General features: G+C 41.4%; 2 protein-coding genes across 2 annotated transcripts in view; both read right to left on the bottom strand.

The window, feature by feature from the left end:
* Nucleotides 1–11,597, bottom strand: part of LOC137304516 (rod cGMP-specific 3',5'-cyclic phosphodiesterase subunit beta-like) — a 47,976-nt gene extending 36,379 nt beyond the window's left edge. The window contains exons 1-3 of the mRNA XM_067973189.1: nucleotides 11,133–11,597; nucleotides 1,593–1,745; nucleotides 1,408–1,497 (exon numbers count right to left, since the gene is read on the bottom strand). Coding sequence (XP_067829290.1) covers nucleotides 1,408–1,497; nucleotides 1,593–1,745; nucleotides 11,133–11,597 — 708 coding nt within the window. The remainder of the gene's footprint in view (nucleotides 1–1,407; nucleotides 1,498–1,592; nucleotides 1,746–11,132) is intronic.
* The window catches only part of LOC137328868 (myosin light chain 5-like), a 283,582-nt gene that overhangs the window by 75,716 nt on the left and 190,727 nt on the right, over nucleotides 1–17,139 (bottom strand). The window lies entirely within an intron of this gene.

Here is a 17,139-nt window from a genome sequence, read left to right as displayed (position 1 = left end):
AAACAGCAAAGGACCCAACACTGAGCCCTGTGGCACACCACTGGAAATGGATTTCCATTCGCAAAAACATCCATCGACTTTTACCCTTTGTTTCCTGTTACTGAGCCAATTGTGGATCCAATTCGCCGCATTTCCCTGTATCCCATGGGCTTTTACCTTTCTGACCAGTCTGCCATGTGGCATCAGAAGTTCATTAAGGGCTGCTTGCACATTGAAGGGTCCATTCCTTTTTTTTTGTGGAGACAGCAGTGAGAGGGGTAATGACATCATGGAGGAAAGCACCAGCAGCAAATCAACCTTTTGAGGCTAAAGTCATTCAGGAGTAAGCAAGCTGGGTGGTCCTATTAAAGATCAAGGTCACCCAGGGAAAAAAGTTATTAGTGCACTGTGACATTCCCTTGTGAGTGTCTGAAGCTCTTCTCAGGTGCTCCAGTCACATTAGAGGGAGCAGGCCTTACTTACATTAGAAATGGTGTCCTAATGATCTGTGTGCATATTCACTAGACAGGTTCTTTGTGTCGATTGCATAGCTGGCATGCATTATTGGGCACTGAATGTATCGGGCGCCGAACAGGCTGTTAATGAGCCTAGGGCACCAAGGGTTGCTGCATCAGCCCTACTGTTTGTACAAATGGAAGACAAGTTGGAGAATTGTTGCACACCTATCTCCAACCCAACCGAGTGTGGTGCCTCGCAGAGTGTGTATGATTTATGTCTTTACATATATGTGCATCCAACCAGATTTTAGCAGTCAGCTCTAATGTTTTGATAAAGCATACAAAATGTTTGTGATTAATACAGGGTGCTTGATAAAAGATCAGTGTCGGATACACTATTCTCAGTAAAATACTTACTTAACAAGTAAGGATATTAAGGGATATAGGGAGAAGGCAGGGAATTGGAATGAGAAAGATATAGGTGCCAAGACCCAAATGGCCTACCCCTGTTACTATTAGGAAATTGCCTTGGTAGGGATGTTTATTTGCTTCAAATTTACTGAGTTGGTGTTTGATAACTGCTTTGGGGTAGGTGCAGTGATACTTATGGCTCGTGTGGAGCATAAACACCGGAATGGACCTGTTGAGCCAAATGGACTGTTTCTGTGCTGTACATTCTATGTAATATTTATTTTCCATTCCAGAATGCTTAGGGGATATAAATATGAAGGAGTTGCCATAGTTACACTCATGATGTTAAAACAAACATAAAGCCGCTTGGCTTAGTTGGATTGTGACTTGTTCCACATTTGTACAAAGGCTGGGATCCACAATGTATTGTTCCTGGCCACAAACAATGTATAAACTCTTCACAATCCATGCTCTTCTAGATCAAATTCCCTGATATTGTCCCCTGGTAATGCAGCAGAGATAATCCTAAAACTTCCAATTATCCTGAGGGAATTTTTACCTGGCCTCTTCTTGTTTCACAGTTGTGAAGGTAGCTCAGGTGATAGATTTTGAGGTTCAAGGTGGCAAAGTTGAGATATTTCAAGAAAAGCTGAAAAGAAATAGTTTACAATCCATCAATAAATGATTACAAATATATTTGTGTTATTCACCAATCGGCTCCTTCAGGTATGTCAAAAGACTTACATCTTCATCGTTTTGAGTAAAGTGAGGTCCATCTGTTTTATTAGTTGCCATGATCACAGCAACAACGTCTTTCCCGTTCATTACAGGAGCAGCGAGCACACACTTCGTTTCGTATTCAGTCAGTTCATCCACAAAGCTGCTGTAAAAGCTGGACTAATTCCAAGAAGAAAACAAACAGGAGTTAACATTTTGTAGAAGAAAGTGAACCTGCACAAAATAAAATGTATAATGCTACGGTGAGAAAAATGATTTGCTTTATTTTTTGCATGAAGTGACCTCCATTTTCTGGCCTCAAGCTTTCTTGTCTGGTTTATGGTAAGAGCATCTGTTACAGGCTATGGGATTACTACCAACTCCACATCATGAAACAAATCATAAGGCTTTCACTAATCTAACCTTGTTAACCAGCATATTTGGAATGTTTTCTTTGTTAAGAATGATTCCTCTCTTTTAAGGTATCTTCGCCCCTCCTCTTTAGGTCTCCCTATGCAATGCATAATCTCTTGGACAATATTTTCCCAAGTCCCTGTCAATGTCTTTGAAAGTATCTATTCAGAGTTGCAAAAGAGCAACCCTCCAATTTTACTTGACGCCCTCTCCTTATGAGGAAATGCCTGGTCTTTAATCTGTACCTCACCACATATGACAGAATAGAAATCAACAAAGGCAATATTGCACTCAGACATGCCCAATGGATAGTTCTCAGGCCTCAGCACTATATGATAAAGTGTTGAGACCTAAGGCCTACCCAGCACCCAATAAGCCCAGTGCAGAAAAATGCAGACCCCGTGTACTTTCAGCACTTACTGTACACACTGACTGTACACAGGGCCCACTAGGACACCAAATTTTATGCTAATTAGAACAAAGCCCCAGAATGCAGCTGAAACACCAAAAAAATACACCAGTCACTTATCACCCACTTCCAACAGGCCCCATCATTCTTGGATTGCTCTTTATTTGGCTCCAAAATATGCTCCATGTCTCAGACCAGTTCTGGTCTCCATATTATAAAAAGGATATAGATGCACTGGAGAAGGTGCATACCAGAACTGAGAGGTTATACTTAACAGGAAAGGCTGAACAGGCTGGGGCTCTTTTCTCTAGAACAGAGAAAGCTGAGGGGTGACCTAGTGGAGGTCTTAACAATTATGAAGTGGTTTGATAGGGTAGATGTAGAGAAGATGTTTCCACTTGTGGGGGAGACCAAAACTAGGGGCTATAAATATAAGATAGTCATCAATAAATCCAATAGGGAATTCAGGAGAAACTTCTTCACTCAAAAAGTCGTAAGAATGTGGAACTTGCTACCACAAGGAGTAGTTGAGGCCAATAGCATAGATGCATTTAAGGTGAAGCTAGATAAGCATATGAGGGAGAAAGGAATAGAAGGATATGCTGATGGGGTGAGATGAAGAGGCTTATGTGGAGCATAAATGCTGGCATAGGCCAGTTGGGCCGAATGGCCTGTTTCTATGCTGTACATTCTATGTAATTTTATGTAATTCTAGATAATTCTGCCTCAACCTATTAACTGTTTTAATAGCTGCTGAAAGACTGGACCCTGAGCCTCATGGCATTTTCAGTGCATCATGCATTCGGTGGTGGGAGCACCATAACATATTATAATTAGCTGATTTGTGTTATCGTACAAGACCGGTTACTGGCTTTCAATGCACGTGTAGCACAAGGTGAATAGTGGTCAATGTGCTGCACTGCATTATTTGCCCCAGTATTTGCCACTAGGGGAACACACTTACATTGTACCACTCAATTTCTCAGTGCCTGGGCTACAATATACCAAGTTATCACACTGATCAACACAATACACCACACCATCACACGACCAAACAGAATACACCACACCATCACACGACCAACACAATACACCACACCATCACACGACCAAACAGAATACACCACACCATCACACGACCAAACAGAATACACCACACCATCACACGATCAAACAGAATACACCACACCATCACACTGATCAACACAATACACCACACCATCACACGATCAAACAGAATACACCACACCATCACACGATCAAACAGAATACACCACACCATCACACTGATCAAACAGAATACACCACACCATCACACGATCAAACAGAATACACCACACCATCACACTGATCAACACAATACACCACACCATCACACGATCAAACAGAATACACCACACCATCACACTGATCAACACAATACACCACACCATCACACAACCAAACAGAATACACCACACCATCACACAACCAAACAGAATACACCACACCATCACACGACCAAACAGAATACACCACACCATCACACGACCAAACAGAATACACCACACCATCACACGACCAAACAGAATACACCACACCATCACACGACCAAACAGAATACACCACACCATCACACGATCAAACAGAATACACCACACCATCACATGACCAAACAGAATACACCACACCATCACACTGATCAACACAATACACCACACCATCACACTGATCAACACAATACACCACACCATCACACGATCAAACAGAATACACCATGCCATCACACTACCAAACAGAATACACCAAGCCATCACATTAGCAAACAGAATACACAACATCTTTATGCTACCAAAAACAATACATCACCTCAATACGCTACCAAACAGAATACACCTGTCATCACATTGCCAAATGGAATAGACTATGTCATCACACTACCACACACAATACACCAAACAATCACACTGCCAAACACAATAAACAATGTCATCAAACTACCAAACAGAATAAACCACACCATCAAACTACCAAACAGAACATGCCAGGCCATTAAACTACTAAACCAAACACACCAGGCCATCAAATTGCCAAACAGAATACACCAGGCCATCAAACTACCAAACAGAACACACCAGGCCATCAAACTACCAAACAGAACACACCAGGCCATCAAACTACCAAACCAAACACACCAAGCCATCAAACTACCAAACCAAACACACCAAGCCATCAAACTACCAAACCAAACACGCCAGGCCATCAAACTACCAAACCAAACACACCAGGCCATCAAACTACCAAACAGAACACACCAGGCCATCAAACTACCAAACAGAACACGGCAGACCATCAAACTACCAAACCAAACACACCAGGCCATCAAACTACCAAACAGAACACACCAGGCCATCAAACTACCAAACAGAATACACCACACCATCACACAACAAACTGGATACACCACTTCATCACATTACCAAACAGAATTCACGACACCATCACATTACCAAACAGATTACACCACACCATCACACTACCAAACAGAATATAGTTTTTTAAACTTTAAATATTGGAAATCTGAACTAAAAACATAAAAGGCTGGAAATATGGTCAGTCATCATCTGTGTAGAAAAAATAGAGGTTATGATTGCTCATCAAAACTAAAGACTGAAATGAACAGACATTTTATAAGGGTAGGAAAAAAAATCTGAGACAAAAAAAGAGGATGGGATATTAAAGGTTTGCCCAAGGGAGCTACTGCTGCAATTCACGTGGGGCGAACTGATTTATGGAAAGAGGAGCCTCCGATAATGAAGCAGCTCATGCTGGCCTGATAGATGATTCTTTATCGCCCACATACTGTTATCTCATGTCTGTTACACATTGATAATCACACCTTTGCTGTTTTTTTCCAAACAGTGAGTTCCTCAGTAAACTTCAACACATCAGGGTACTTCTCTTGACAAGTGACAGGTGATATTTGTGCCATATCACCTGTCACTTGTAATGACCATCTTAAGCAAGAGAAAACCCAGCCATGTCCCATTGCCCTTCAATCATCAAGTCTTCCACTATCAATATCTTGGGTATCACCACTGATCAGAAGCTTAACTGGGCCAGCATATCAACACTGGCTACAGGAGCAGGGCAGAGGCTGTATAGGGTGTGATGAGTGGCTCATCTCCTGACCCCGCAAAACCACTTCACCATCTACCAAACTCAAGTCAGGAGTGTGGTGAAATACTCACCACTCACCTGGATGGGTGCAGCTGCAACAACACTCAAGAAACTAAACACCATCCATAGCAAAGCAGTTCGCTTAATCAATGCCTCTGCCTTTGGACTTAAATTATTAGTACACTGTGGCTGCAGTATGTACAATCTACAGGATCCACTGCAGCAACTCACTAAAGTTACTTTGACAGTACCTCCCTCCCTCCCGTATGACCTCCACCACTGAGAAGGACAAGAGCAGTAATATCATGAGAGCATCGTCTTCAAGTCACACACCATCACTGGGTCAATATTCTGGAATTCGCTACCTAACAGCATTTTGAGAGTACCATCACCAGAAGGACAGCAGTGGTTCAGGGAGAGGGCCCACTACCTCCTGGTCAGGGCACCTAGGGATAGGCAACAAAAGCAACTTGGCCAGAGTCACCCACATTTCAAAAACAAATTTTAAAAACGTGTTGCCTAACTTTCGACAGCATGGTGTCCAGGTTATTGTTTCAGAGTTCCTACCAACCATGAAAAGGGCTGCTGATTGGAACAGTAGAATCATGGATTTCAACCTGTGGTTACAAAGCTGGGCAAAGAAAAAGAAAATACCATTTGTTGCTGGCTGGAAACCAGCTCGTTGGAAGAATGGGTCTCTTCATTATTGATGGGATTCACCTGAGCAAGGTAGGTGTACAACTTTTCACTGCTAATGTGGAGGAAACACTGAGGATTTCTTTAGACTGGCACTCAGGGCTTATAAAAGAAGCAATAGTTTATCGGACAGGGAAAAGTATACAAAGCAGCTAGAGCAATTAAAAATAAATATTAGACAATCTAAAGTGAATTTAGAAAGAATGATAGCTGAACATAGCTAGAGTAATGGGAACACATTTTTACTCATGTTAACTAGAGAACAATAGGACTGTTGTCGGGTGAATTGGACAGATTTATAGATGACGACAAGGACGTGGCAGAAGAGTTAGTCAGGTACTTTGTATCTGTTTAACTATGAGAAGATGGATAGTGTATAATATAATAAGTTAACAGTTTGGCATAGGTAAAGATCATCATGGGATGGTTAGCATGGAGGCCTACAGTAAAGGAGGAATTGTAGAAACCAACACATACGTTGAGCATGATTTGGCAGAAGGTTTAGAACATCTGGTTTAAAATGAGGAAAAATAGCTTAACGATACAGAAGTCAGTACTAATACCTGTACATTATGAATTTATTCTGTATGATACAGGCAAACGCATGGTTCAGATTAGGTCATTAGGATTCTGCAGGCCAAAGCTAAGCAAGCAGGAGGTGTCAGTTTAAGACATTTTAAGAAGCATTAAAGGATCTGTGTAAAGAATTATGGCCTAGTTTGGAGACAAACATGTCTAAGTTTAAGTTGCTATTTTCCTGGAAAAAAAGTGTCAATATTTACACTCGTGCAAAATTATCTTTTCTTTATGAGATCACCCGCATTCCACTTGCAGTTATGCACATAGGTACGCAGAATTCGGGATAGAGTATAACATGGGTGGGCATAGGTTAAAGGTGACAGGAAGGAAGAGAGCCTTGGGAATCAGCATGGGCCACTTCCTAAAGGTTCAAGAGCACTGTCAGGTGGCTGTGGCAAAGTGAATGCAGTCCTGAGTCATACTGCCCAGACCGTTCACTGTAAAACAAGGGACACAGTAATGGGGTCATGTAAGACTTTGGTAAGACCATGCCTGGAGTATCGTGCACCATTTGGTCCCCCCACCTGAAGAAGGACATTTTTGGCTCTAGAGAAGGTGCAAAGAAGGGCAACAAGGATGATTCATGGCCTAACTGCTATGATGTGACTATATTTATGGGAATAATGGGACCTTGTGCTGAGTGTGTGGTGAATTAGTGGTAGGTAGATTTGTGTCTCAGGGGATGCCACTTTCCCATTTGCCAGTATGGTTTCAATATTCAATTTTCATGTTTGGATGCAAAAGATTCATCTTTTGGACCCTCAGAATCAGGAACTGAACTCCTAAATACATTCAATATTCATCCCTGCTGGCTATACTATTGCTGACAGTGAAAGAGAAACTTTGGGATCTAGAAAGAGTTTACATAAATTAGGGACATTGCTATGGATTTATTTGTATCACAGTCAAATAGATGTGAATTTGACTACAAGTACACTGAAGTTTGTTTTGATGTCACAACATTCATCAGTTCTCTTCAGACAGGTAATGCAGCTGTACAGGTTGAACATGTAAACAGCTGCCATGCTAGTGTGATTGTACACAAAAAAATCCATGCACACCATGTCACTGACAATACTCAGTCATTACTCGGATACATTTAGCAACTGGTATTTCCACCGCTCTTGGGACTTTTTACACTAAATTACAGAACTTGGGCAAAAAAAAAATCACACTACACACAGTATCATAGAATCATAGAAAATTTACACCACAGAAGGAGGCCATTCGGCCCATCGTGTCCACTGAGAAACGAGCCACCCAGCCTAATCCCACTTTCCCGCATTTGGTCCATAGCCCTGCAGGTCACAGCTCTTCAGGTGCACATCCAGGTATTTTTTAAATGAGTTGAGAGTTTCTGCCTCTACCACCCTTTCAGGCAGTGAGTTCCAGACCCCCACCACCCTTTGGGTGAAAAGTTTTTTCCTCATTTCCGCTCTAGTCTTTCTACCAATCACTTTAAATCTATGCCCCCTGATTATTGACCCCTCTGCTAAGGGAAATAGGTCCTTCCTATCCACTCTATCTAGGCCCCTCATAATTTTGTACACCTCAATCAAATCACCCCTCAGCCTCCTTTGTTCCAAGAAAAACATCCCCAGCCTATCCAATATGTCATCATAGCTAAAATTCTCCAGTCCTGGCAACATCTTTTAGAAATTCACCCTATCTGTTGCAGGATGAGGCACCTCTCCAAAGCACTTGCCCTAACAGGACAACTAGGGTACACAGAATATTTTCCATTGAATTGTCACCACAGGGGGAAACTTTCACTTTCAGCCAGGGGAGGGGGGCAGTCGTGGATCAGTTGCCCATTATACACCCAGGCCCGATTCTCCTTTCCACTGACGTCAATCCGCTGCAGCCCGTTTTCCGCCCCTGCTGAAAGTGAAAACTACCCTCATATGTGTAAGTAAGATCTATAGTGGCATGTCTACTTATTTATTACTCTAAGCTCACCCGCATTGGGAATAAATGTTATGTAACATGATATCCATTTTATACATTTCCCATAAACTGCATTTAAATAGAAATGGCTAAGTGATCACTGTGATAATAATGAAGCAATTTTTTTAGTTTTGTCATGCTACAGAAGGGTTAAAACTAGTTTTGCTCACCAGAAGAATGTTCCAGCTCATTCTGTTGCGATCAATAGTCAGTTTGTCGCAAAAAAAAATGTGGCCATGGGAGAGAATAAACCATTCTATTCAAATGCAAACATTCTGTGTGATTTGTTCAATTATGTGTTTGATTGGCAGCATTTTTGAATTCAAACAACAGTTATTTAAATTTTGTCAGCCTCAAAAATCTATAATTATTTATCACTCATTTGTTTTCAAATGAATGAGTCCAACTAATGCCTTTAAAGAGACCTGAGTTTATCTGAAACCTTCAAAGAAAGTTAGTTATGGCAGATAATTAACTCAGCTAATGAAAAAGCAAAGATGTATCACTAGGTAAAAAAAATCAATTTAGTATAGAGGTTGCAGTTTATCACAGCAAGGAGGTAGCTACGTTTAACTACTATAAAAATATACACAACTACTATAAAAATGTTTAAGTTTCTGCTACTATTTGCTTGTTCTTTTACGGTTTAATAAATATGTTTGGCAGTTACGTCAGGAATTTTTCGGGAGTTCTTCTTAATCAGCTGCCGTAACTTTGGCAGAAGAACAGTGGAAACCCCAGAAAGATGCCTAAAATGGGGTTTTCGCTGATCTTCCAAGCAACCAACCAGGAGAATGCCGAGGAAATTCCCAGCGTTAAAACCTCAAACGAGGTCAAGTGTAGTGTTATTCTGCCACCTTCTGAAGACAAGGAGGATGCGTTGCAGGGACAAGATAGAACTGAGATCATCTGAAAATGAGTTCCTTGTTTGTTACCGAGATATCATGGGAAGTGTAAACACTCTCTGGGACATAGGGAGCTGGGACTCATCTATGAGAGTATGGAAGGCAAAAAATATCTAGAGTGGAAAAGATGAAAGAAACCGTAAAACTTGTATTCACACAGTACAACAGTACAGTGCAAGTTGCATTCAACAGTCTTCTGCTTTGGAGGAGCTGACCTTAGTTGTCCAAGTTGAATAGAATTAATAAGATTTAACCTGAAAAGTTAATCCTAGATATAATGACCAGGTCACAGGATTACATCAAGAGGATTTACATCATCTCCAAGCACATTTTTCAAAACAAGAGTTGAAATATCATCACAAATTGCACATTTCATTGCACATTTCAATTTGGTTACCAGATGTTTGAGTAAATCCAGCTTCCACGGGTTTGGTGAATGAAAAAGAAATTAGCCATTTATGGTGAACTATGGTTCACTATTATTATTCAGGTCATGACTAACTCTGGAAAAAGAAATTTCTGGAGCAACTGCAGTTCATTAACTAGTGAGTGATGTGCAAAAGCACTACAAGGGTGGTTATTTTGGCATAAGGTGACACTAATTTTTCAAACGCACCAAGTCCCGTTCGTCCATCATCCCTGTGCTCGCTGACCTGCATTGGCTCTTGGTCCACCAATGCCTCGATTTTAAATTTTTCATCCTCGTGTTCAAATCCCTCCATGGTCTCGCCCCTTCCTCTCTCTCTAACCACCTCCAGCCCTACAACCTACCAAGAACTCTGCTTTCCTCCAACTCTGGCCAGATGTGCATCTGCTACTCCCTTCGCTTCACCATTGGTGACTGGGCCTTCAGCCATCTAGACCCTAAGCTCTAGAATTTCTTCCCTAAATCTCTCAACCTCTCCTCCTTAGATGCTCCTTAGAACCTACTTCTTTGACCAAGCTTTTAGTCACCCTGTCCTACTAGCTCCTTTCTTGGCTCGGTGTCACTTTTTGTCCGAAGATATTTTCCTATATTAAAGGCATTATATAAATGCAAGTTATTGTTGTTGAACTATCTGTGAGATTTGTATTAAAATTAAAGCAAGTCAGTTCAAAATATTCTCTTTTTAAGATGCCTCAGCTTCAATGTTAAACATTTCTCTTCCCATTTATGTACAAATACATATACAAAATTCAGTCTATAAATTGATGAACTCATGCATATTCCATTCTTTTGGTATGCAACATCCTCAAATTTAGATACACAACTAGTGAAGTCATTTAAATCTTAATTCAAGCACCCACAATGAGCTGGATAATCCTATTAATCATCTGGCTTTGGTGGGCAAAACCAATAGGATGCATAAAATTAAACCTCCTAAAGCAAGCAAACTTTTGAATCATTATTAACTGAACCTGAGGTGTTTCTTTCAAATATTTACCTTGTTTACCATGTTTACGAATTCTCAAACCTACCTCACTGACATCCTGGATATTTATAGTTTTCTTAGTCTGCGCAACATTTCCTACAATCCCCACGTCCAGTGGAAAAACAATCTCGTGTTCTGGATGAACGAAACAATCTTCCATGATAGCATCCTTGTGGATATTGAACAACCTGGTGGCCAGCTCTCCTATGCCATTCCTTTGCCGGTACATGAACAGACTCATTCGATCTGAATGGATCAGGAAGCAAATCCTTCGTAAAATTTTGAACACCACTCTTTCCATGTTCATGCTCTCCTGCATATCTCGGACAAGTTCAAAGAGAATTTCGCTCTCTTCCACCTGGCTCATTTCCTTGAAAGTTGTGACATTGGCAGCAAGGTCAGTCCTCGGCAAGACCTGAGCAATAGTCTCTGGACGAAGCTTTCTCTCAAAATACTGCTTGGCCAATGCAGGATTAGTGTCCAGGAATGTTTCCACATCTTCCTTGTTCATTTTGGTGACTTCTGTCTGTTTGAGTACCACTGATACTGATAAATTCAGGTGACCGTAGTAAATATTGTAAACCAGGTTCACAATATCGGCACCAGATCTAGCTCATTGTAGGGCTTGTGCAAACACAGAGGCTGCTTTACTCATATTCTACTGTCATCAGCAAAGTATTTTCCTAATACTGTTGAAGGTGAACTGTTGCGCATTTAGATTGTCTCAGAGAAACCTGATCAAATGTCATGTGACACAGGAACAGCCAGTCCTAGTGCAGCAGTGGAGGTCTATCTGAACTATAAAAACTATTGTATCTGTTGGTGCCTCTTATTATAGTGCCCAAAGCACATCTAAGAAGCTCTTTTCATTCTTATTAGATGTGCTCTTAGGTCTAATCTCCTATTACCAGGGAGTTTAGCTTATTAGTTCTACACTAATAAAAAAACATGGGCCTGAAATAAATCAAGACAACTAGCTGTAACTTTTCTTTACCAGATTGCATTGCTAATGCACAGCGGTGTTATTTTAATTTATAATTGTCCTGTTAACTCACTTGCATGGCAGTATGTCATGCAGAAGTATTTACTGATTTATTATTAAGTTAATGGGTGAATTTAAGCAGCAGGAATCAAACCAAAGGAGAGCGGACACAGGATAAGCAGTAGTAATATCCTAAACTAGGTATTTAAAACTGCAGCTGTCATTACGTCCAATCACAAGACAATAGGAACCATTGTCTAGAAGTTAGTTTGCACCCGATTTCGGACACAAAACCCAGCGGCAAACGCAAACTACCACGCCTAAACTGATGACTCAAGAGGACCACGCGAATTGGCCGTCTTGCATCATCAGGACACGACCGGTGTCTTGGGGACACGGTGCACCAGTTGTGAAGCGGATGAAGATTGCTAGCAGCAACACCAGTCTCACAGCAACTGTGAGTCCAGTAAGAGAAGGGGAGATGATTGGAAGAGGAGCGAGTGGTGCCAGCTGCAGCCCACAGTTTTAATGTGGAGCACTCCTGCTCCTTCTGGCTCCACATTCAAATAATTCAAATTTTTTACTCACCTATTTAGTAGCAGCCTCCAGCGGTCCCTTCAAAGTTTGCAGGGTGCACGGGGCATGCTGCCCTCAGGAGCCAAATGTTAATTGTATCCATGTGATTTATATCAATTAGTGTTAATTGTGTTCAGGTGGTATCAATTGGGGCTCCCTTGTATTCATATATGGGAGAGCTTATCTAGGATGTGGTGTGGGTAATGTGGAGCTCTGTGATTAAAGGCTCGGAAGCAACTGAAGACCAGGCCCTAGTATTCTATCCTTCACCACCGGGCTATCCAGTTTGTAACACCAACCAATTAGGGAATGGGCCTGAAATAGAAGTTAGGGCCTTGATCTGCATAAGCAATGGGCCTTGCTCACTACAGGGTTCCCCAACCACTATGGCGTGAGACGCACACCCAGCGCGGAATGAGCGCGTGCACACCGCAGGCCATATTGGACCTTTGAAAGCCCATTTTTCGCCTCAAAAACGGGTACTGCTCAATCCAATTTCTAGGCTCATATTGGGTAATGCTCAGTATCTTCAAAAATGGAAGGACTTTTAAAATCTGGACATGATTCTTCTGTATCCTTTTATCTATGAGTTTGTACCAAATAGAGAACATACACAAAATAACATTAAAAGACGTGGGCAGCAGAATTTTGGATGAGTTGGAACTCGGGCAGCCAGTGAAGACGGCATTGGAGAGGTTGGGGTCATTTTAACTTTTACATCCGAGCAGAGAATGGCCGGGAGCAGATCGTTACACACCCTGTCCGATTTTCCTTTCTTAAGGTAACTAGAATGTGGATAAGGGTTTCAGCAGCAGTGGGGGTGAGGCTGGGGTGGAGGCGGACAATAGCGCTAAGGTGGCAGTAAGCAGTGTTGGTGATGGATACGAGACACTCTTTCAATACATACATAAAATGCTTATTTTACTCATGATCCCTAAATGTAATGAGGAGGTGTCTTGATACTTCCTCTTATTCTCCCCACCCCCTTCCATCATACTGTAAATACTTTGGACTTGCTGGTTGGGGGCAGTCCGCAAAAATACCTTCCTCTGATGTGATGAAGTTCTGCTGCAGTTGAAGTGTCAACTGTTGCTGCCCATAATATCACATGGAAATTTGGTATTGCAGCATCGAGAGTGCCACTTCAATCCACCCCCCCCCCCCCCCCGCCCCACCCCCCCCCCCCCCCCCCATCCTTATTCCCCTTCCTGTAGTCTGTAACAGGCTCAAAACCTGTCCACAAGGAGCAAATGCATCAAGTTACATCGAGTTACATTGAAAATTACAACACAGAAACAGGCCGTTCGGCCCAACTGGTCTATGCTGGCATTTATGCTCCACACGAACCGCCTTCCTCCCTACTTTATCTAACCCTATCAGCATACCCTTCTATTCCTTTCTCCCTCATGTGCTTATCTAGCTTCCCCTTAAATGCATCTATGCTATTTGCCTCAACTATTCCTTGTGGTAGCACGTTCCACATTCTTACCTCTCTTTGGGTAAAGAAGTTTCTCCTGAATTCCCTATTGGATTTATTACCGACTATTTTATATTTATGACCTCTAGTTTTGGACTCCCCCACAAGTGGAAACATTTTCTCTACGTCTACCCTATCAAACCCTTTCATTATCTTAAAGACCTCTAACAGGTCACCCCCTCAGCCTTCTCTTTTCTAGAGAAAAGAGCCCCAGCCTGTTCAGCCTTTCCTGATAAAGATATCCTCTCAGTTCTGGTATCATACTTGTGAATCTTTTTTGCACCCTTTCTAATGCCTCTATATCCATTCTATAATATGGAGACCAGAACAATGCACAGTACTCCAGGTGTGGTCTAACCACATGTGGTCAGATATTTCCTTTGAAACAATGAGGCCTTGAAATTACACTGGAACGCAGTACGAATCTTTAAGCCACTCCCCTCTGATATTTTAGCAGGTAGATAGAAACAGGAATTGGCCATTCAGCCCTTTGAGCCATTCTATTAGATCATGGATGATATGTATATTAATCTGAAAGTTCGCTTCATTTTGTCTCTGTGTTGAACTGGTATCCACTGTGCTTTCGGAGCATTAAGGATTGTCAGTTTGGTACAAATGCTTTATCTGAATAGAAATGTCACAACACAACACATCCAACATGCTTGGATGCTGGGTATAATTTGTGCTGTTCAATAATGGTAGTGAGAAAGATGACGTGGACTATAAGTGGGGAGACCGAGTTGTAGTGAAACTGGCTTTAATAATTCATTTCTCAACATTAATGAATGGAGCATAAACTGTCTTTTGAAATGTTCTTTTGCAAAATATGTCTGCCACAAAGATGTAATTTTCATTGAGATTAAACTTCTGCTAAACTTTATTCACATTTTAACCTTTTGAATTCATGTATCAGAATCATGTAATAAAAACAGAACATCAGCTTTTTAGTGAGCTGAAATTTAAGCTTAGATTTTAACTTGTGGAACTGCAAGTCTGATGGCAGTGAACTCAGTAAGTCATATTGAGTAGTTGCGGCTGATTGACCAGTTTGAATAGGTTTATAGAGAGGTAGTTCAGAGCTTTGGGTTGAGCTGAAAGCACATCAGTGAGCTGGTAAGTGAGAGTAAGAACTTTGAAGTCAAGAATTTGGAGAGTGGGAATTGGGTGCAGAGGGGGAAGGAGGTGCTAAGTAGATTAGTTTACATTATATGTAAGTTATATGAAAAAAACTGCTCCTTGTGCTGCCATGTTTAGGTTTAGTGATGTTATTCCTACATTTGGGAGTTTCAAGCACCAAGTTTTGACTCAAGCAAACATCGCATTGCTCGTGCTCAAAGTATCAGAACTTGAGATAGAGATGGAGACAAGTTGACACATCAGGGAGGGAGAGAAGTCCCTGGAGCGAGAGTTTGAGAGGGTAGTCACACCAATAAGGGAGTAGGCATTGGAGGAGAAAGATGGGTAACTATCTGAAAGGCAGGGCAAGGCTGGAAGGAAAGGTTAGAACAGCAAGGCTCAGACTGATTTGTGCTCACAGATTTGGAGCTGAGGACAGTTGAAGGAAAAATTGGTACAATTTTTCTTCATTAAATATTAACATTACAAAGTTACGTATTCATCCACGTGACTGCATTTATCCCTTTTACAATGTGTATTTTAATTTTTCCAACTTAAAACTTTTTAGGATGGACTTGTATCTGAAATAAAGAAAACCACTAGTTTTGTTAACTGGCTCTTCTCAAAAAAACAAAATAACTCATAACAACCAAAGTCGGAAATAACTTTAACTGCCAAGTTTCTGAAGAGTTGTGTTTTATAAACGACGGAAAACAATGGGCCAGAAATCGCTCGGAGCAATGAGGCAACACTCACTGCAGCTCCTGCAAAATAAATTAATGAAATTATTTACTGCGGGCTCTGTGGCGTCGAATTGCTTGAATTTGAACTTGAAAAAAATTGTGCGCTATCAACCCAGCCTCTGAGCAGCGAGTTGCCGAGGCTGGAAAATTCTTTGAGGAAAAGACACGCCCACAAAGTCTGTCAGGAAGAGAAGTCACGCCCACAGGTTCAGCCTGCATTGCTCAAACAGGTAAACAGAATTCATTCATTGAAAGTTAGTATTCTGTATGTAATTGTAAATAAAAATTCTATTTTTTTATATAAAAAGCCAAAGAAATAATTGAATTAAATGAAAGAGAAAGAAGGGAAAAGTAAAAAAAAAATAATTTTTTTAATTAAAAAAAAAAATTGTATTGACCAAAAGCTATTAAAATAAGGAATAATGAGACTCCACATTTTTAAAAGTTAATTTTTAGTTGTTTGGCAGTCATTAAGGCTTACCGCGATGTTAAAACTTAATTTAGACCTGTATTTTTAAGCGTACCTGTTTGGTGGCACAATTAGTTACTTTCCAGCTGGGTAGATAAGCAAGTTTGTACTTTTTCAATGGTTTCTCTGATTGCAGCGTGCGATGTCACTTTAATTCGAAGCTGTCATATCTCCGGTGAACCACCAGGAGCAAGTTCCGAATTTCCACATTTCACTGCGCATGTGCGAACGCGGGAACTTGCTCCTCCATTTCGCCATGAGCAACGGAGAGCGCTGCGGAGCTCACCGTTATTTCGGGGGCGAATTCTGCCCCATTTAATTTTATCAATAGAATTACATTCCTCTGATTGGGACACTTTTAAGTCCTGGTGCGCCACCTGCTGGCTCACAGCTGGTACCACCTCACTCCCACAGTCTGATTGCTCAGGTGCCTTTTTATATTCGGAGTGACTATTGCCAATGTCGGATCGCGCGTACGTCATCTTCACTGCACATGCGTGGTTTGGGCCACGTTGTCAATATTGGGAATCTCCATGGACCACGGCGTTGTCACTGAACGCGTCCATTTTTATTTTAAAAGTCTTCTGTCCCCTAATGGGACTCAGTTTGTATTTCCTCTTCCTCGGCTTTCACTCATTTGTATGAAAAGGCCTCTGTGTTGCTATGGATTGCATTGCGAAGTCGTGTGAC

The sequence above is a fragment of the Heptranchias perlo genome, chromosome 1 (assembly GCF_035084215.1).
Source record: "Heptranchias perlo isolate sHepPer1 chromosome 1, sHepPer1.hap1, whole genome shotgun sequence".
Classification (NCBI taxonomy): Eukaryota; Metazoa; Chordata; class Chondrichthyes; order Hexanchiformes; family Hexanchidae; genus Heptranchias; species Heptranchias perlo.
The sequence above is the reverse complement of the archived record's forward strand: the minus strand, read 5'-3'. Positions and strand labels throughout refer to the sequence as shown.